Source organism: Acanthopagrus latus, chromosome 2, assembly GCF_904848185.1.
Source record: "Acanthopagrus latus isolate v.2019 chromosome 2, fAcaLat1.1, whole genome shotgun sequence".
Classification (NCBI taxonomy): Eukaryota; Metazoa; Chordata; class Actinopteri; order Spariformes; family Sparidae; genus Acanthopagrus; species Acanthopagrus latus.
The window spans coordinates 2,499,606-2,519,985 of record NC_051040.1 but is presented as its reverse complement, the minus strand read 5'-3'; the positions used below and the strand labels follow the sequence as shown (position 1 = coordinate 2,519,985).

At 41.8% G+C, this 20,380-nt stretch overlaps 1 protein-coding gene across 4 annotated transcripts; it reads left to right on the top strand.

Annotated features, from left to right (window-relative positions):
- Positions 1-1,853: 1,853 nt before the first annotated feature.
- Positions 1,854-19,596, top strand: rsf1a (remodeling and spacing factor 1a). Of its 4 annotated transcripts, none has more exons than XM_037124859.1 (18): positions 1,854-2,112; positions 4,345-4,436; positions 4,740-4,832; positions 4,965-5,170; positions 5,406-5,509; positions 6,155-6,259; positions 6,898-8,266; positions 8,362-8,587; positions 8,676-8,885; positions 9,419-9,523; positions 9,974-10,053; positions 10,153-10,234; positions 10,506-10,612; positions 10,856-10,920; positions 11,318-11,486; positions 11,574-11,803; positions 12,238-12,435; positions 12,746-19,596. In XM_037124859.1, exons 1-18 carry the CDS (start codon positions 1,959-1,961, stop codon positions 13,564-13,566), a joined length of 4,416 nt encoding a protein of 1,471 aa, XP_036980754.1. In that variant the 5' UTR covers positions 1,854-1,958; the 3' UTR covers positions 13,567-19,596. The 4 variants fall into 4 exon arrangements, with proteins under 4 accessions (XP_036980754.1, XP_036980762.1, XP_036980772.1 ...); XM_037124867.1 differs by having other exon boundaries at positions 6,152-6,259; positions 8,386-8,587; XM_037124877.1 differs by having other exon boundaries at positions 6,152-6,259; positions 10,153-10,201.
- The last annotated feature ends 784 nt before the right edge of the window (positions 19,597-20,380 follow it).

Genomic DNA, 20,380 nt, shown 5'->3' with positions numbered 1-20,380 from the left:
ATATGGTGGTGAGCTCTGAATAGTTTAAAAAGCCAGAACTGGCATCAAAATGTCTATTCTTCTCTTCACTATGGTTGAGACTTTGTCTCTCCTAGCAAGCATTGATGGTTAGTTAGAGACAGCAGCTCTATGATGATGACCTACAGGCAAGTCAGCACAAGTGGTTAAGCCTAGAAACAGGCTTTTGTACAACAGTCTGTTTGAGTTTAGGGAAGAGTTTCAATTACAGCAGGACAATGTTTTGTGTAAACCGTCAGCTGATGACTTAAGTTGACAAGATGAATGTGTTGGAATGTAATAGCAAGTCTGATTGGTGACTGTCTGCTCTTTGTAAAGCTCCGACACATGAATTTACTTTTCAAATGTTAAATATCAGCAAAACATTTCATTGGCTTTTATTGCATATCCATGCACATGCATATATGCACCAAGTTTTTTTTTTAAAATGATTTTCCCTGATGTAAAAGTATTAATAAATTATCAACCCTTGTTTGATTTGGTTCATCTTTAAGGACAAGTTCACCCAATAAATAAAATGCAGTCTTTATCTTCTCACCCTCATGCCAATTAAAGGCAGGTGAAGTTATTAAATCCAGTGAACATTTCTGGAGCTTCACAGTAAAACAACACCCTCCTAAACAACTGAAGAAGCTTGGGACTTTTAAAATGTAAAGAACATCCCAAAAACTAAAATAACATAAACTGGATCCATACAGCTCATCCAGTGTAATCCAAGTCTTCAGGAGATCCCAGTTTGATTTGAAAAGATGTTATTTACACCCTTGATGTGACAGGGTGTGTACTAATACTCAGCTAAAGTGAAGATTTTAGCTTAAAAAAGGGTGTAAATAACATATTTTCAAATCAGTTTGGGATCTCTGGGCTTCTTGTATAGTGTAAGATGAGCTGTATGGAGCTATTTTATGTTGGTTTTCTTTCTGTTATATATTAGGTCTTTGTAACATGTCTCATCAGTTTTTTTTGTTTTGTTTTGTTTTGTTTTGTTTTTTAAATTTGCTGCAACACTGGTTTGCTGTGAAGTTCCAGAAATATTTTGTGGGCTACGAAACGTCAACTGACTTTCCATAAACATGGGACAGAGTACATTATGACTGAGAGATCATTTATGGGTAAACTTTTCCTTTAAAGTAAAGAGTTGGGCTGGAACATTTACACTAGAACAGCGAGATTTCTTCCTCTAATTTTTAGATATTTCCAACAGTCCGTAAACGCAGCATCCTCCTGGGCAGCGTGCGTGACTATCTGCGCAGCATGCAGCGACACTGAGCTACAGAAAAGACTGCTTACATTTAAATCCAAACTGTACACTGTGTACCGTACAAATACAAATCATGAGAAAAAATGTAAAATGGCAGTTTGGATCCATCCTTCATGCCTTCGTAACGTTTATGGTATTTGCGGAGGGCTGATAAAGAGTGATGATTCGATACTACGTTTTTTTCTGGAGACATTTTAGGAATAAAAACCAAAACCATTTTGAAATGTTTTTTGATGTTGTTCTATCGCGTTGAATTCTGGGCATTTCTCGCTCTGCCCTCCCTGGTCCTCCCAACTTCTCGCAGCTGTGTCAAGTTGTTGTAAATTATACGCAACAACACCGGAAACGGAGGGAGTGTATGTCTACAATAAGAGCGTATTTTCAGGGAACAGCATAGAAAAAAATAAATACCACACAGTTTTAAGTGCTAGCTAAGGGTTTGAGATAGTTCACAGAGTTAAGGCTGGTCATTACATCATTTACATGCAGTTATTTGTTTGAAAAACAGAGAGCGGAAATCTGAGTCGGTTTTATTTTGAAAATGGTTGCCGGAAGCTATATTTTCTTATGCAATCCAACTTGACACCGGTAGATGTTTCACTCCCTCCATTCATTTCATTCGCACACAGTCGCATCCTAGCAGCGAGCCCTCCCCTCCTGTTTCTCTCCGCCTGGAAAGATGGCTGCTCCGGTGGTGGTGAGAAGCTCCGGCCCGGCGCTCTGCCCGAGCTTCGCGGAGGTCTGTTCGTTTCTGGAGCGATACGGAGCGGCGCTAGATCTGCCCGAGATGACTTTCCCGCAGATGGAGAGGTATCTGCGGGACACCAAGACAGGTGAGAGATCGCTGCTGGTGGTGGTGGTGAGGCGAAGAAGTGGTGGAAAGCTGCGACACTTGAAACCGAAGGAGAAGGGGTCCACCACTACCACCATCACCATCATCATCGTGATGATGATGAGGATGACGAAAAACGTTGAGTGTGTGGCCCCGGCAGTACAGCGGTAAATTGAGAGTTTACTCAGCGAGATTTTTCGCTTTCTCACCGGTTGTTGACTCCGACAGAGCCCGTTTTCTCTCGAAAGGAGACCAGTTTTTTTGGTCAAGTTTCTGAGGAAACATTTGGACTCAGAGAACCCCCGCTAACAGAAAGCTAGCCCCACTCAAGATTCAACACACTTTGGTCTGTGTTGTATGTTTGTACTAAAGTTAGAGGAAATGGACTGAGACGTGGGTGCAGAATTTGCCAAGCTACCCCGTGGGGTTTTAGTGGGAGTCAAGTGACAGCTCGTCGATAATGTTGTCAAGGCTGATATTGATCTGTTAACGCTAAACTTGGTGTGGGAGCCATGATGCAGCACAGCATAGTGACCACACACAGCCAACCAGCTAGCTCCGGAGTGTTGTCAGGTGTAATTTTTCACCGGCCTTGCCTCACAGGCAGTCGAACTAGAATGACATCAATCTCCCTTGTGTTAATGTGTTGACCAGATGCCGATGGAGATAATATTTTCCCTTTAAATCTGTACTTCAGTTGGTTGTCAAAACTGAGCGACTGATGTTAGCTAAAAACAGTGGATGTTATTTTTTTTGCTATTGGTAGAGTGGCTGTCAAATCTGCACAGGCGCAGTAGGGACTCTAGCTGCTGGCGGCTAACTAGCTAGCATCGATGATTCCATCAACTTTTAGTCAAAGTACAACACGAAGCCATTGAAGTTACTTTTTAATTTACGGCGTTATCTTTCTTAACATGAGTTGTTTTGACACGGAGCTGTCGTGTTTGTATCTTTGCACACCGTGTAAGCCAGTTTAGCTTGTTAGCTAGCTGGTTTTCAATTACCGTTAGTTCGGTTGCTTCGCTTCTTCACCGTAACGTTATATTGAACACAGTTTGACAGGACGACTATTATTTACTCAGCTGTGATATTTCTCTGACATTTCAGACTCCGCATTGTAAACGCGTTTTCACAGAAGACTCTGAGTCTGTTTATAGTGTGAAAACATAGCAACTTTCAGTTTCAGCAGAGAAAACTGGAATTTCCTGTGAATTCATGGGTTCCATGACAGTCTCACAGCAGACCACACATTAAGCTTGTTTTTGTTCCAGAGTTGTTTTTAGTCTTTAGCGTACTTGCAGTGTTTTGAAGCCGACCATAATAGTATCATGACAACAATAATAAGTCTCAGGTGTAAAATAATCTCCTGACACAACAATGAATTCTTTTATCCTGACTTAAAACGAAAATATCTAACAATAAATAGGTCCAATAGAAACATTGTAATAATGACAAGTGAAATGAAATGAAAAGTTCATGAAAGGTCAGACAAATGTCTGAAATAATTAAATGATATCCAAAATAGTCAACGGTCAATTCACTGTGACATCATGATGTCCTCTTGTGGACATTATTCAAAGCCAGATCTCAGGATCAGTGGGGGGAATCTGACCAGGTTAGGGGATGAAATGAACATTTAATGTCACAATTACCCTGCGATTAACTATATTATCCCGGTAATCATTAAAATGTGCATTCAACTCTTAAACATGTGCTAAAACATGCTGCATTCACTCTACCTTACATTGAGTGAAAACACATTTTTGTCCTCACAAATGATATTTTGTCCGTTTTTCTTCTGTAAACAAGTCTATGTGCAGATAGCAGGTTTTCTGCTGAAATCATATATGTCGATACAGTTATACATTTAATTTAGCCAAGAACTTCCCTTTCCAAAGTCTGGATAGACATGGATGTAAACTGCAGATTGAACGTGGCTGCATGAAGTTGGTTGTTTACATTAAAAATCCAAAATGAAACTAAAGCTGTGTGATCACTGTTACACATGGATTGATACAAATCGTGACCAAACATGAATTCAGATCCTTTTCCTCTGTTTCGTGAGTTGATTGATCTTCACCAGGGAGATAATCTTCCCCCCTAAACATCAAGATGAAAAGATGTGTTCAGCTGTTTTAAGTTGGTTTAAGTTGTGTTTAAGGGCACTTCAGCAGGAGGACTGTTTATTGACACTGGACTGGTTATATTTCTAATCATCCTGTATGTTTTCCAGTTCCTAAACCTCTTGTGGAGCTCCACGTCAAGCTGCTCAGAAAACTGGGGAGGTCTGTGTCCACTGACCGCTGGGAAAAATACCTGGCTAAGGTGAGGCCTCAGAGAGAGAGAGAGAGAGTGTGTGTGTGTGTGTGTGTGTGTGTGTGTGTGTGTGTGTGTGTGTGTGTGTGTGTGTGTGTGATGTGTTTGGCTGCAGACTGACTGCACTTAACATGAGTAAACATGTCTGACTGAAGAGGTTCAGTAAGTTCAGTATTTTACATTTGAACTATGTTAATTTATCTTCCATTGTCGGACAGTTTTTAATGACTTTTTATTACTAGCTAACAGTGGGTCTGAGTTGGGACAGAGACAATATATCCAGTGACCATATCTAATCCTTGTTTCCTGTAGGTTTGCCAGGAGCTGAACAGTACCTGGGCATGGGAGCTGGAACAGAAGGGCTACCAGGAAATGTCCATGGAGTGCAAGTCAAGCATCCTCAAAGTATGACAGCATTTTCTGATGAAACATCTGCAGACAAGGCAACAACCAGATTAAAAAAAACTGTTCTCCCTAAAATCATAAATACATATTGCCATCATGCCCCTCTTTATGTTTATTTTGTCCACCCTGCAGTATCTTTGTGAGTGTCAGTTCGACGACAACCTCAAGTTCAAGATGGCGATTAATGAGGAGGATCCAGAGAAGATGCGTCTGCAGCCTATAGGTCGGGACCGGCAGGGCCTGATGTACTGGCTTCAGCTGGACCAGGAGCAGAACATCCGGCTGTACACGGAGGAGCAAGATGATCAGGACGGATCCACCTGGAGGTGTATCGTCAGGTAGGACAGCTGTATTAATGTGGTGGATATACGTCTCATGGTGTGTCGGCAGGAGGCACCAGTGTCTCGGGCTGCAGTCATATCTCTTGTTATTCTTTCCTCTGCTTGTAAAACAAATATTTTTCACATTACACAGTTGAATCTGTTAATCATGTTCTGCCTTTCAAATCCTGCCCACCTGCTCTCCTGTTGTCTGATATCCTGTTTGAGCCACTGATCCAGACTCTCTTCTCAGGACACGTAACGACCTGGCTGAGGCTCTGGAGCTGCTGAAAACCCAGATTGAGCCTAACCTGAATCAGGACCAGAACCAAGCTGGACCCACAGAGAAAGATGCAGGTATGTCTGGCAAATGAGTACATATTACCTTTGATCATAGGGTTTGTGTTATGGATGGGACAATCATTAGTCGAAGAAGTGCTAATAAATCCATTTTAGCAATAGAGCTGTAACTATTGAATAAATCAACAGCAACTATTTTGATAATCAGTTTGATGATTTTTTTTAAGGAAAATAAAATCTGATTCCAGCTTCTTATCTGTTAATGTTTACCTGGTTTCTTTCCTCCTTTATGACAGTAAACTGGTTATCTTTGTGTTGTGGACCAAACAAGACATTTGAGGATGTCACTGACAACATTTTCCACATATTCTTCCTAACATTTCATAGACCAAACAATCAATCGATTGGTCGAGAAAATAATCGATAGATGAATCAAAATGACAATGAAAAAAATCAATAGTGCAGCCCTAGTTAGAGAAAATATTTAAGGTGGCGGTTCACCCTTAAAACCAAATTCTTTTAAGGCCAAAGAGGAAAAACAAACAAACTAAAAACAATCCAATATACTTTTAAAGTCAAATATCACACATTATTTTCTTGCCAATAGTCACTCTACAGTAGTTGTGATAATGATTAAAAACTCTTGAAATACCAGTGAGATCAAGACTGTTTGTGTGTCTGTGTGTTATGATGAATTAGTAGATGAGGCCGTTATAAGCACCAACCTCGAACCCTCCAAGACCACAGAGCAACACGCTGACAGTAAGAAGGTTGAACCTGTGACCGAAGAGAAACCCCTGAAACAAGGTACCAATATTTTACACCTTTATGTTTTCTTTTATGAGAAATACACTGTATACACAAAAATACACAAGATACCTTTTTGAAAACATTGAAAAAATGAATTGAATGAAGCCACATAAATTCTGGTAGGTGATGGATGGATGATCACATCATGTGATCCTGACAATCCATCTTAGCAGGCTTCAGCCTTTGCACTTGTGGTTGAACACAGTTGTTTAACCAGTCAGCGTCCTGTGAGGAGCTGGCGGCTGATGACATGGTTAAGATGTGATAACCAGCATGAGAGGAGATTGTTCATTTGAAAACAACAATGACGGCTCGTCAAGGGGTTAGTGTAGCTGCTGTAGGATCAGTTATATCAGAACTGCAGTTTATTTAGATGAAAGGGGAGCAAAGAATGACACTGACAGATTTTCTTGATAGAAAACATGTTTCCACTCATCTCTCGACTGACTTTGGTAAGCCTGTGATGGTAATGGTAGACAGCTCGTCCAAACACCTGCTAAGTTTCTAGTGGTACCTCCAGATGGTTTTGTGTATCAAACCATCTGACGCATCATGTTAATCTGCACCCTGCAGTCCTATTTTGTTATCAGTTTCTTGATGTATGATTATTATATATATATTTTTTTGTTTTTCAGTGGTAAAGCAGGAGCCGATCAAGCAGGAAAACACAGCGGCTGAAGTTCAAGAGGAGAAGAAGGAGCACAAACCGCCTGTCTTTGATAACCGCGTGAGCACGATCACCACTGTCATCAAATCAGAATCCAGGGATGCTGATGCCCCCAAAAATGCTGTGTCAGTTGTCATGGCACCAGGTGCAGCAGTGACAAAACCAGAAATGAACAAGGAAGAGGAAGCAGAGCGAGCAGTGGTCAGAAGCAGCCAGCAGGCTAAGATACCACTGAAGAAGAGGGAGCTAAAGCTCGCAGAGAGCTACCACAGCAACCACCTGAACAACAGTAACAGCAGCAGTATTATTGTTTGTAACCCTTCAGTGATCCAGACCAAAGACAGTCATGGAAGAGAGGGGAGGGTACCTAACTCACTACCGCCCCCTGGTGGTCAAGCTGCTTCACAACAACAGCAGCAGCAGCTAGTTGTCACTGCATCAAGGCAGGAACTGACCAACGGGAGAGCGTCTCTCCTCCTGCCTCACAAAGAGGGACAGAACGGCGTCATAGGAGTCATAGGTCAAGTCGGTGTTGTAGGTCATGTGGGGGTCATCCGCAGCCCATCTGAGCATCACAGAGCCGCTGAGCAGCAGGAACAAAATGGGCCGAGTTTAGACCAGCAGGGCTCCAGAGCTGTAGAGGAGGAGAGGGAGGTGAGTCGGCAGTCAGTGCTGGTCAGGAAGGGACCTGCTGAGGGCGAGGCGAAGGCAGCTCCTCCTCCTAATGTAGCAATGGATTCTCAAACAGCCAGAAAAATACTGTCCTTAAAATCTGAAAAACTGCCTGAAGTCGTAGTGAGAAAACTGGATTGTGTTATGGTTTCCTCAGAGGAACCCAAAAGACAGACGGAAGAAGTTCAGGGTAAAAACACAACAGAGGAGCAGTTAGACAAGGGGACAAAGACTGGTCATCAGCAGAAATATGACAACCCTAATGAGATGGAAGAGAAAAGAGAGGTGTGTGGACGCCCTGTGGCAATAGAAGGAGATAAAGATGAAAAGACTAAAAGCACTTTAGGAAAGGAGGAGGAGGAGAGCACTGTTCTGCCTCTTAAAGTGGACCAGCGGGATCAAAAAGACCACCAGGGAGACGGAGTTAATGGTGGGTTGGCAGCTCCGTTGAGGGTGAAGGACGCTGAGCTTGGATCAGAGGAGAGGCAGGGTCCCCTTGAGGAAGCCTCCTCTGAGCTCCAGAAAGAAGGAATCAGGTTGAAGATTAAGATCCCTCCCCACCGGAGAAACAAGTTAAAGGGGAAAGGGGCAAAAGAGGAGAAAGAAAAGGAGCAGGAGGTGCAAGAGGAAGGGAGGCCGTTGAGGAGATCAGCAAGGATTTGCAGGTACGTGTGGTGGATTAGAGAGAAAAAATGTGTTATTCTTTGTCCATTGTAATCTCAGGTACAGCTGGTTTGATTCTGTACCTTTTTTCTTGAAGATCATCTGCTTTGCCAACCTGCAGGCCGAGCTCAAAGGTGGCTGAGAGCCAGAAAAAGAAACCTCAAAGAAAAAAGATTCTGCCTACCACAACGAGGGAAGAAGAGGAGGAGGATGAGGATGAGGAGGATGAGGAGGAAGAAGAGGAGGAAGATGAAGAGGAGCAGGACTCGGCTGCAAAGAACAACAGAAAAACACAACCTGTTGGTCAAATTAAGAAACAAAGGGTAAGTTCGTGTGACAATGAACGCATAAACTTCTTCTGTTTAATTTGTCATCCGGTTGACTGTTTTTCTCCTCCGGTTGTGTTTTAAGGGTAAAAGGAGGCATCGACGCCCGCGATGGTCCAACATTCGAACGAAGAGACGCAAACTCAATGAGGGAGGAGAGGTGGAGGACAGAGGGCGGAAAAGAGGAGAGGGGGAGAGCGAAGGAGGAAGCGACTCAGAAGAATCATCTAAATCAGAGGAGATTCCCAGTGAGGACGCCTGCAGTCAGTGTGGGCTGCCCAACCACCCCGAACTGGTGAGAGAGGAGCATGTGAGGTTGTGCCACAGACTATTTTACCATTTAATTGTACATATGACAAACATTTGGACACCCCTGTCCTCGTACATTTGGCTACTTTTGTGTCTGGGGCTGTTTTGTTATGATTTGGGCGACCAGGAAATACTTTGCCTCTTCCTGTTTTGGTTGTGTAATGGTAGCCACGCTTCCTTTGTGTCGTTATTCTACCATCATTTTTCTGGAAATATCCAGACTGAATTTTTTGGTTTACAGTATTCAGTATTGACTTCAAAATGATTAGTAGAAGTAGAAACAATAAATTGGTTATCAAACTCCTCTCTTCATCTGTCTATTGATGAATAGATTAAACAGTAATACTTACACTGATGGTTCACATTTATACCGAGCAAACACAACAAAATATTAAATACTGAAGCCATTTAAAGGCTCAGTAGTCCACAAGTGGTTTAATGTGGTGAAATTGTGGTTCAGTCACTTCCGGCTTTGACCGCAAAGAGTTGCTCACTGTATCTGTGTTTGTGTGTCTTCAGATCCTGCTGTGTGACTCGTGTGACAGTGGATACCACACTGCCTGTCTGCGGCCGCCGCTCATGTTGATTCCAGACGGAGAGTGGTTCTGTCCGCCCTGCCAACATGTAAGCAGTACACACTTAACCTGAAATCAAACTGGAAACCTGTTTACATTTACAGTACAAGACGTATTGATGATCATACCCTCTATAATCCTCCCGTTTGGTTGGTGATGTCTTTGATTTAGTTGTTTCATATTGACAATAATAACTGGGTGTTATTTATGATACTTGGGATATTAAGCAACATTACTGTACTACTGCTAATCTTACATTGAGAAATGTTAAATAAAAGACACCAGAGTTCTCAAGTGATTAATTTGCTGAAGAAGAACTTGAAGAAGAAGAACTGTATGAAGTAAACTAAATGTGATCTGATTCTGGAACTATTTGGTTGAGAAATATGAGGCACATTTCAGTGTTATATTGAGGTTTGACACTAATAAACAAAACACTTTGAAGGAGATGTTTTCAAACACTGACAGATTTGTGATCTGTTTGGTTTTCCCACCTCAGAAGCTGCTGTGTGAGAAACTGGAAGAGCAGCTGCAGAACCTGGACAGTGCTCTGAAGAAAAGAGAGCGAGCAGAGAGGAGGTGACTGCACACGCGTTTGCATGCTTTGATCAACTTACTGAGAAAATCTCAATTCAGAATAATGTGGATTTTGACCCTCCTCTCTCTCCGTCTCTCCAGGAGGGAGCGGCTAGTGTACGTGGGAATCAGTGTGGAGAACATCATTCCTGTGAGTAAAGAGTGTGACCACTTCACTGGATTAGTAAGTTTCACTCAGAGGTGCTACGTTCGGAACAAAGAAGCTTGCGTGCATTTCAGTTATCACACAGCTACATTTTACATTTTCAGCAGATCTAATCTCAGATGTTTGTTTGTCTTACCTGCGGTTTCTGAGCGGGAGTGATGAAAATCAACAGCAGAGTTTTAGACAGCATAAACTTGACATGATGGCCATCTGTTTGATGTAGAATAAATATTTAGTTAAAATGTTTACAGTGAAACATTACAATCTAAAGACTTTGTGATTGTCTTAGGAGGGAGATGAGGAGGAAGAGGAGAAGTCACCGAAGAAGAAAGATTCCAAAAAGAGCAAAAATCTGGGAAGGAGATCAACCAGAACCAGGAAGCACATCAGCTACAGGTGAGTGTGGACATCTGTAAACATATCAGTCCCGTCACTGATCATCTGACCTCACGATGTACCTAAAGAATAGATTAGAATAGTTCATTAGCATTTCAACTGGGAATATAGTCTCACCAGAAATGTGTCATCTCCGTAAATCGTAAATATGAGGCGATATAGTTTTTAAAAAAAAATAAGATGATGTGAAACATGAAATCCCAGACAGACGATCAACATCATTTTTCTGTTTGTGTGTTGCAGGTTTGATGACTTTGACGATGCCATTGATGAGGCTATAGAGGAAGATATCGGAGACCTCTGTGGTGGTGAGTGGATCATGTGATGGTTACAAAAAAGTGAACTGCAGCATTAGAAATTATATTTAGAATATCTTTTTATTCTTCACATTACTTCTTGAAGACAACTGATATTCAGAGCAGTATTTGAGTTGAGCAAAAATATGAAGAAACCTTAGAATAAGAAATTGAAGAAGACCTGGGGAAAGAATCAGTTTATTATTATTTATTATTATTTCCATCTCTAAATTCATGAAGTGTAGATTTGCAGGAAAATAAAATAGTAACATTTAGTCAGCTGTTTTTTTATTAAATGTACTCAGAGCCTTTCAAAGTTCAGATGCAGTGTTTTGATAAAATCTACCGCATGAAGTTGTCTGACAGCTCAAACTGATTTATAACTTGGACTGTTCTGATGTCGGTGCAGGACAAGGGAAAGAGATCACACCGATCCTGTCAGATGACGGCAAGGAGAGCCAGCGGCCAATCAGAAGCCAGGGTCGTCCTGCTAGGAACAGGAAGAAGCGGCGACTGAACGACCTGGAGAGTGACAGCACGGCAGCTGAGAGTGAAGACGAGTTCATGCTCAGCAACAGGTAACACACACATTCACACACATTCACACACACTTCTCTTTTCTCCTCGTCTGGCTCACTGTTTTTTCATTGTCTTCCCCCTCAAAGCTCAGAGGATGAGGATTTTGGTGTGTCAGGTGCAGATGACGATGAGGAGGAAGATGAAGACGCGGGCAGCGACGTGGGCAGCTTAGAGAGTGGGTCTCGCCCCAAACGGGCATTGAGACGTGTGCCTAAACGCCAACCCATAAAGACCCAACGCAGGGGAAGAAAACGGCTGAGACGGCGGCGGAGACGCTCCTCTGAGGAAGAGGAGGAAGAGACTGAGGAAGACATGGGTGAGTTTCACTCTGAGACTGACTTATTTTATATTACAGCTTATTGTCTGCTTGAAGTATTTCTGTTTCTTTGTCATATATTGTTGTAGAACTTAGCATTTCTTGGCGTTTCATAGACTGAAGCATTAGTGGATCAATCAAGGAAAGATTAATCAATAATGCAAATAATCGTGAGGTGCCATTCAAACTTCTGCACATCTTTCAAGTTTTTGAAATTCTTCGACTACAAATAATAAATCAATGACTTTAAAATGCGAGAAAATATCTATAAAAAGTTTCAGGTGACATCATGTTTTCTCCTTGCAGAGCAGATCTTCACGTTTGAGAACCTTGAACCAGAGAATATTTTGATTATTGGTTGATAAATACCAATTCATCAATTACAAAAACTGTTATCTGTAAGTCTTCGCTCTCTATCTTCATGTCCTCTTCAGACTCGGATCAGTTCAGCGACATGACTGACAGCGACGCTGACAAAAAAAGGCGGGGTCTGAGGCGGGGCCAACGCCAGCAGGTCAACTACCGCGAGACGTCGGAGTCGTCGGACAACTCGCGGGCCTCCGCCAAAAGGGACAAAGTTAAATCACGTGGCCGACCACGAAAGGAGCATTTCTCAAGTGACTTCTCTGATGGTGAGTCCCCGCTGGAGTCTGCAGCTTCATTTCACTTTTCATTCATGCAGGAAGATAAAAACATCTCAGAGAAGAGCAAGTACAAACTAGAAGCTGTTGTCTTTTATGTTTATTGAGTTTAGTCAATAATTAACATCATTTTTCAGTATGGAGTTTTATCTGCATCGGCTGTTTTTTATAGTGTATCACTCTCGTCTGTAGCCCAGATTCATAAATCGCAAACATTTTGTTTTTCTTCTGACACACAAGACGCATGCAACGACTCGAGAATGAAGGGAAAACAAATCATTCCCCTTTCTTTTTCTTTTAGTGTCGCCTTCCTCCAGAGACTCTGATGAGGAGGAGGATTACGAAGATGAAGATGATCAGAGAAGGAGAGTCAGCAGGCAGAGAAGAGAGGAGGAACACCTTCGGAGAAACAGGATGAGAGAAAAGCGGAGGAGATACGAAGACGAGGAGGAGGACGCGAAAGAGAGCGGCAGGCGGCTGAAAAGGAAACTGTTGGAGAAGGAGAAGGACAAAGACAAGCGGAGGAGATTAAAGAGGACAGACCGAGAAGAGGAGGAGGACGTGGAGAAGATGGGCAGGGGGAAGAGGAGAGAGATTCTGTTGCAGCAGCGGCGTAAACGACTCGCTCAGATGCTGAAGAAACGGCGGCCTTCGACGGACGAAGACGAGGAGGATTCAGAGGACTCTGAGTCCTCGTCGGAGGAGGATCGTCCAATCCGCAAAAGACTCAACCGCATTGACTCTGATGATGATGAAGAGGAAGACGAGGAGGAAGACGAGGTAAGGCAGAAGACGACGACCAAAAAGTCTTCAGCGGCGGAGAGGAGGGCCGACGACAAAAACGACAGCGACGCTCAGGAAAAGGGGAGGGGCCGTAGCCTGTCTCCATCAAACGGACATCGGACCTCCAGAGGCCCGGCCAAGCCTGGGGCTGGAAGTCCCACTGCGGCCAGGGACAGTGAAGGATCAGGCAGGCAGGGCAGGCACAATGGCCCCTTACATCCAGAGGAGGATGAAGATGAGGAGGAGGAAGAGGAGGAGGAGGAGGAGGAGGAGGAGGAAGAAGAGGAGGAGGGCCAGACAGACTCATTAAACTCTGTCCAGAACAGTCCGCAGTCATGATGGCTGTGTTTGTGTGAGTAATGCTCGCTTCTCTGTTTCAGTTTTTTTTTTTTTTTTTATTTTAACTGTCAGGCCTTTTTACCCACAATCCACCTGTGAAACTGGATATCTCTCTCCCTCAACCTCTCTCTCTCTTCCCCTTCTTACTCTCCTGTCTTGCTCTTCCTCCTCGCTGTTGTATTGTGGTAGAGTGCTAACCACCATCACGTGCTGTGCGTCACAACACAAACTCATGAGTACCCGTTCACGCGCGTCGTCGCCAGCCAGCCGGACCAAAAGCGACCGCGCAGCAGGACTTGCAGCACTTCCTGTTTCCGTGGATGCACTCACTAACACAGCCAGAGGTTATCGTGACCATTTCTCTGAACTCTTTGAGTTGCGGACGTCTGTCATGTGGGTCCACGTGGCAGGAGGACAGTAGATTCTGGACCTGACTGACTCGGACACAGGAGTCTGTTTGTAGTGTACCTCATCCTAAAGCACTTCGTCATTCTCATAGCACTTAATGACCCGCCACCAAGGAGAGTGTCCGTGCCGAACCGAACACTTTGGACCACGTGATCTGATGGTTAGACATCTGACTCGACCCCATGCTGGTGTCCATCCATGCAGATAGTTTTGGTTTGGGATATAAATAACTGAGTGAATCGATGTTTGGTGTTTTCATTGTTGTGGTGCTGAACTGAAAAATGACCAAGTAGAATAAAGGTTAGGATGTTTACCAGATAATCACATATTTTAAAGTCTGACTCCCGGTAGAGGGACCTGTGTTGCATGTTTTCATCCCTCTCTCTCTCTACACTGACAGAAAAGGCCAGACAATAATCTAAAACAGTCAACAGTAAGTCTGTCGAGTTTTTAAATCCCCTCTCCTCAGTGCAGGGAGCGCCACAGCTCTCCACTGTGTTTGGGAGATAGCAGAAATCTCAGACTGATGGTTCAAAACCTGCAACAATAAAACCAAAACTATCTGTATGGTTGGATCATAATGGATGTAACAAAGAAAAATGTTTGTTTGTAACTAGAAGTAACTCTGAGTAAGAATATGTCCCGAGTAACTGAGTGATGTTACATGGTCACTGACAGCCTTATTCACATGCAAACTACTGTAAAATTAAAACTTTAGTGTAATTAAGGCGACACACTGGCTCAAAAAAACGTAGTTACTGAACCTGCTCCAGTCTCACAGGTAGCGCAACACTAACGGTGCACTCAAGTGCTTCTTGTAAAAAAAAAAAAAAAAAAATGTGGTTAACAGAGTGCAGCAGGGATGACGTATTTTTGTAGTTCTGAAGTTAGAAACCCTCCTTGAAAACGTTAAAAGAAGAAGAAGAAGAAGAAGGAAGTGTCATTATGTCACCAAATCATGTTTTGCGGTCAGACTGCAGTGCTGCTTGTATTGAAGTCAAACGAAGATGCACAGAGAAACGTTCCTTGTGTATGAAAGGCTTGTTCACCGTGTCATTGCAGTCGTATCAGTGGAAATCTGTTGGAGCGGCCCTGTTTGGTCATCATGGTATCAGCCATGTTAAGCCACTCTGGCATTTCTTCTTCAGAAGTCACAGGACGGAGATGTTGGATCTCCGTGTGTTTCTTCATGCATCATTGACTTCAGTATAACTCTCACCACAGTCTGGCCCCAAAGACAGATTCAGTGACGTAACGAGTCTTCTTTCTTTTGTTTTTTAGCTTCCTTTGTTTTGGAACTCACTCCTGCAGCGCTCAGTTTACACCACCAGTTGTGATTGTGATTGTTTACCGTCTTGGCCAGCAGTCGCATTTAGGTCATTATTTTTTACATAAAAATCTCTGGTTACTCATTCTCATTCATTCTTTGTTTAATGTGATCATGAAGTGAATATTTTAAAACATTGAAGTGTTTCTTTGACAGAAAAAAAGACATTTGATGACATAATCCTGGGAGTTAGGGCGAGGAACGCCCTCCAAAGTTCAGTCATCTGCTCACCTCCACATTGACGGAAAGTCTTGGCAAAACATTTCTGGAGCTTTAAAGTGTAAAACAAGAAACATTCATGGCTCTCGGGGCTCAATCTGGCGTCTCATGGCTTCTGAACACTTGAATATTCCAAGTGTGCAGAGGCCACAAGACGCCAAATTGTTGTGAAAACACTTTATTTGCACCAATTTTCAAGACGATCTCTTCACTGCAGCTGCTACGTTAAAAGCGTTAGCATTAGCATGCGTTAGCATGCACCCTGTCAGAAGTTGGTCACAAGCTCAGCAGCATGTCGATGGTGTAAATAGCATCGTGTCAAACAAATCTGGGATCTTGGAGCTGTTAGATAATGCTGGACAGGCTGCATGGAGGTCTGCAGAGGTCTCTGATGTGCACAACAAGATCTGAGTACTTTCACACCTGCTGGCTTCAAAGCATCACTGAGCAGCTTTCATAGTAACGACACTGGGTCCAGGTTTACCGACATCCTCGGTCCATGCTAACACTTTTAGCTAAGCAGCTAAGTTTTCAACTCCAGAAAGGTGATAAATGACCTTTTTTTAAATCAGTTTGGAATCTGCAAAGACTTGGATCACACTGGACGAGCTGTCTGGAGCCGTTTAATGTTTTTCAGTTTTTTTCCCCATGTTTTAAAACAAGCCCCGTCTCTTTCAGTCGTTAAGATGAACGCTGCAAAGCTCTTTTGCCTCACAAGACTTTCTATATCAGCATGGAGGAAAGAGATGATGACTGAATTTTCATTTCTAAACTAATTTTTCTTAAAAAAAAGTCTGACTCCTGTTGGACTGTTGGTTGCAAAGGATTCAGCGGTGGTGTTCTCCTAATTTTAAGCAATTCAGCAGGTCGAGTTTATAAATATTTGGTCATTACATGCAGGCAGAGAATCCAGCCAGTCATTCTAACTGCCTAAACTCGGTAGGATCACCTAGTTTAAACTTCCTGAGCTGATCGAGGCTCACACTGGACCATTTTCCATTCCGATGGAAAACAATCGAGACGTTCTTTCCGACTACCAAAGTGTTCGGTTTCACTGCTCACTCATCTGTTCCATATGTTCATGAAGCCTTGGTTTGGTGGGACCATGTTTGCTGTACATACTCTGCCTATACGCTGTTCCTTGTAAGATAATAGATGTTCTGTTCTCTTAGTCCTCTTGTAAAATATAGTGTTATATTTTCTATATGAAGGAGAGGAGGGGGGATGCTGCTGTGAGTGATGTGTGTGGATCGAGAAGGTTTCAGCGGCGAATTCATCAACAGGTCGCTCGTTTTGTTTGAGGTTCTGCAGGTTTGACTTGTGTGAAATAAGACCAGCGTGGAGCCCGTTCACCATTTACATGTTACAGATTTGTTATAAAGAGCTGAACGCTGCTCACTCTCAGCCCCGTGTCGGAGATCTTTAAAGGTTTTTAACATTTGGTATCCCTGAAGGGGACACCTGCAGTTTTTAAGAAGGAACAAAACTTTATTTTTTTTTTCAGGAAAATTAATGCTGGTCGCCAGTCAAACAACTGTTTTCTCTACTGGTCATCTCTGCTTCTGAATTTACACTTATCTAAGATGTAGTTATCTGGTTATATAGTGAAAGTGGAGGATGAACTCTGGGTTTGACTGTGTGGGACGGAAGATGGAAAGATTTCCTTTAACATGAGGTCAAAACACTGTCAAAGTTCGAATGAGTTTTATCCTGCTGTTCACGTAAACAGAACTCATACTGGAGGGTTGTTACTCCTCGTCTTTCAATTTATGATGGTTCCCCTCCTTCCAGTGCAGAAAGTTCGACTCTTAAGAGTTTCTTCTGTTCCTTTCAGAAGTTGGAGCTGAAAAGATTTGAGCCTGTATTTGTCAAACAAAACACACTTCTTATACTTCGAGCAGAACGAAGAGAGCAGCTTGTAAATAATCACATCATTACTCACATGAACGCTCAGAACAGGGATGGAGGTGAAGATCGACTCTACATCCACCATGTTGTTCATTATTTTACTCATGTCGTCACCTGCAAAAATTCAAGTAGTTTGAAACCCTTAACAACCTCAGTCGAACATAAAACAGCTGAAATGCGGCCTGCCAGATGTTCAGAGTGAAAAAACTAAACATGTCTCACAGATCCTGCAGGTTTATTTGATCTCTAATCTCTAATTTTCCCCAATTATTGTTTTTTGTAATGTGAGCACGGCTGGCAGAGTGAAAGTTTGTGCAGGAAGTCAGTTAAGGGAACTGTTACGATGCTAGTTACCACTTAACATCTTCACAAAACAATATAAGTTTGTAGTCTTTTGTCCGTGTGAACACCCCGAAATAATATAAAAATAATGGAAGCAAACTGAATCAGGAGCGACATTCTGCTGCCGTCGCTTCAGAGAAAATGTACATCAAGTTGAATTAAGCACCGTGTTGACGAGTTACGACGGTAAATGTGAGAAAGTGATGACAAACAAAATCAGTGTGAAATTAATTCCTGCTGTTCAAGCAGCTTCTCTCAAACAAATCATTTTCCAAAAACAGTATTTTAATTCCAGGTAAATTTGATCTCATTGCACAAGTTCATTGTAAATTGTCACATTTAATGCAAAGTTTTTCTATCATGTTTAATGTGAACAAATGAACTCGATGTGTGATTGACTTTGATATAGTTGAATAACACAAACACATTACGTTCATGCAGAATCTTACCTTTTTATTAATAACTGAATAAACACATCATGTTTCCATCTGCATTAATTTAATTTGATTTAATTTAGTTTAATCAGATTGAGTTTTTTAACATATTCACTCACATGATGGAAACACTTTGCATGAAACGTGACACTGTAATAAATTAGACGAAGTTGGATTGTTTCAGGCAAATATTTGAGTTTTGTTCATTTAAAAAAAAGGAAATAAAACTAAATGAAACTTCTGCACATATTCAAATCAACTTACCATCACAAGCTTAAACTGTCGTCACGTAGGATCTGCTTTTAAAGGTGCAATATGTAAGTTTTTATCAACAGAATCTGAAGAAATAGCAGTTTTGACATGACATTGTATGTGTGTTGTGTTGTAGAGATATCTTGTGACCAAACGCACCTTCAGTAAAAGATGTTTCTGGTTTGAACCCAACAAATTATTTAACAAAGGTGTGGTTGTTTTAAGATATTTGGAGAAGTCTTGCATATTATATCTTTAATTTTAAGGTCAGAAGAAATGTGATCAGTAGCTTTTAACTTCAAGGAGACTTTTAGCAGTTTGATAAATACGGGCTCGGATCGTTCTGCAGCTCAGGATGTGATCTGACGAGACGGCAGGTTCACGTCTGAAATGTAGAGAGAGAGAAGATGTTTCACTGAAGCTTCGTTTTCACTTCTGATGAGTCTCAGCTGAGGTCACCAAAAACATTTTAACTATGATTATACTTTAAAGGGGCACCATGGAGTTCCTGAGAAGAAATTCACACTCAGAATATTAATATTTGCAATATTAATGAGGTAAAAATACAAACTTTTTTTCCTCAAGTGAATAAACAAGCTGTTCTCTGAGGAAAAGGAACGTTTCTTCCTCAAAATTACAGAGTGCTCCTTTAATTTGCCTTTAATATTATTTTTTAATTCACACCATGAACAGCAGTCGGTTTGAAAAACATCCCCCGTCAAACATTGGATATTCATCTGATTCCATTTCAGGTGTTCGAGTGTTTGTTGTCATTTCGGGACGAACTGATAAAGTTTCACATGTTGGAAAAAAGCTTCTGTCGCTCGTCAGAGAATAAAATGGAAGAATGATGTTTAAAGGTCACGAAACAGCGAACGGCTCAGATGAAAAGAAAGTTTATTTTTTCTACTTTGATTCCATTTTAAATTTTGACGTGGACTTTTTAGTGAGTCAGGCTCTTCAGTACTGTTGCCTGTATGTACCGATCGTATCATAATGTGCAATCTGTAAAAGGTCAATAACTCGTAGAGACGTTTCTGTAGCCATGTGAGGTTTTTTTTATTTCCAATAATCTCATTTAATAGTTCTTTGACAGAATCCTTTATGATCATTTTGAAGAACATACTGTAATGATTAAAACACTAAATCAAATCTATACCAGTCACTTTTAGCTTTGGAGAAACATCTGACAATGATCAAAACCAGCTGATTTTTTGCATAAAGCTTTAGAAACATCACAACGTTTGTTTGGTTTGTTTGTGCAGAAATAAGATTTCATTGTTGAACTGATGGCTGGAATAACAGGCGCTGCTCTCTCCAGTCTGAGAAATGTTGGTTTGTGGCATCGACTGCCGGCTAAATTACTAAATGTTCTTTCAGGTACTTTCCTGCCTTTGTTCAGGTGATAACAAGATAAAATGCTCATTTAACTCCTTAGCTGGAAAATCCCCTTAAAGGAACAGATCACCAAAAAATGTAAATCTGCTCACTTCTCTCCTGATGAAAGTCGGCATGACAGTGTCTGCAGAAGCCAAATTAATTTTTAAAAACATTATTGACTCTCTTCGTGTTACATATCAGATTGTTTACACACGATTAAGGAGGCCTAAAGAATTCGCAGTAAGATGTTATCTCAACTTTATTCTGTCTTTTCTTGCAAATGAATTTCACTCACAATATGAGTGACTGAAGGTGGAGAGAATCTGTAACTGAAACTCCACAAGATGAACTATTACAGTTAATGAATTTTTATGTTTATGTTGAGGTGCATTAACACGCCTACACCTGCAGCTACAGTGAAGATTTCTTCTTTAAAAAAGGTTTAAATAACATCTTTTCCTAAAAGTTCTGGATCTTGAGCTTCTGGAGACTGAAGCCCTGAACGGCCACGGATCAAACATGTTATTTCCTCAGTTTTCCTGTG

What these genes read in the sequence shown, in the direction of transcription:
- rsf1a (XM_037124852.1), top strand. Translation starts at nt 1,959, where the DNA reads ATGGCTGCTCCGGTGGTGGTGAGAAGCTCCGGCCCGGCGCTCTGCCCG. An exon ending in AGGAAGCACATCAGCTACAG is followed by an intron (nt 10,613 to 10,855) that starts GTGAGTGTGGAC and finishes TGTGTGTTGCAG; the next exon opens with GTTTGATGACTTTGACGATG. An exon ending in AGAGACTGAGGAAGACATGG is followed by an intron (nt 11,804 to 12,237) that starts GTGAGTTTCACT and finishes TGTCCTCTTCAG; the next exon opens with ACTCGGATCAGTTCAGCGAC.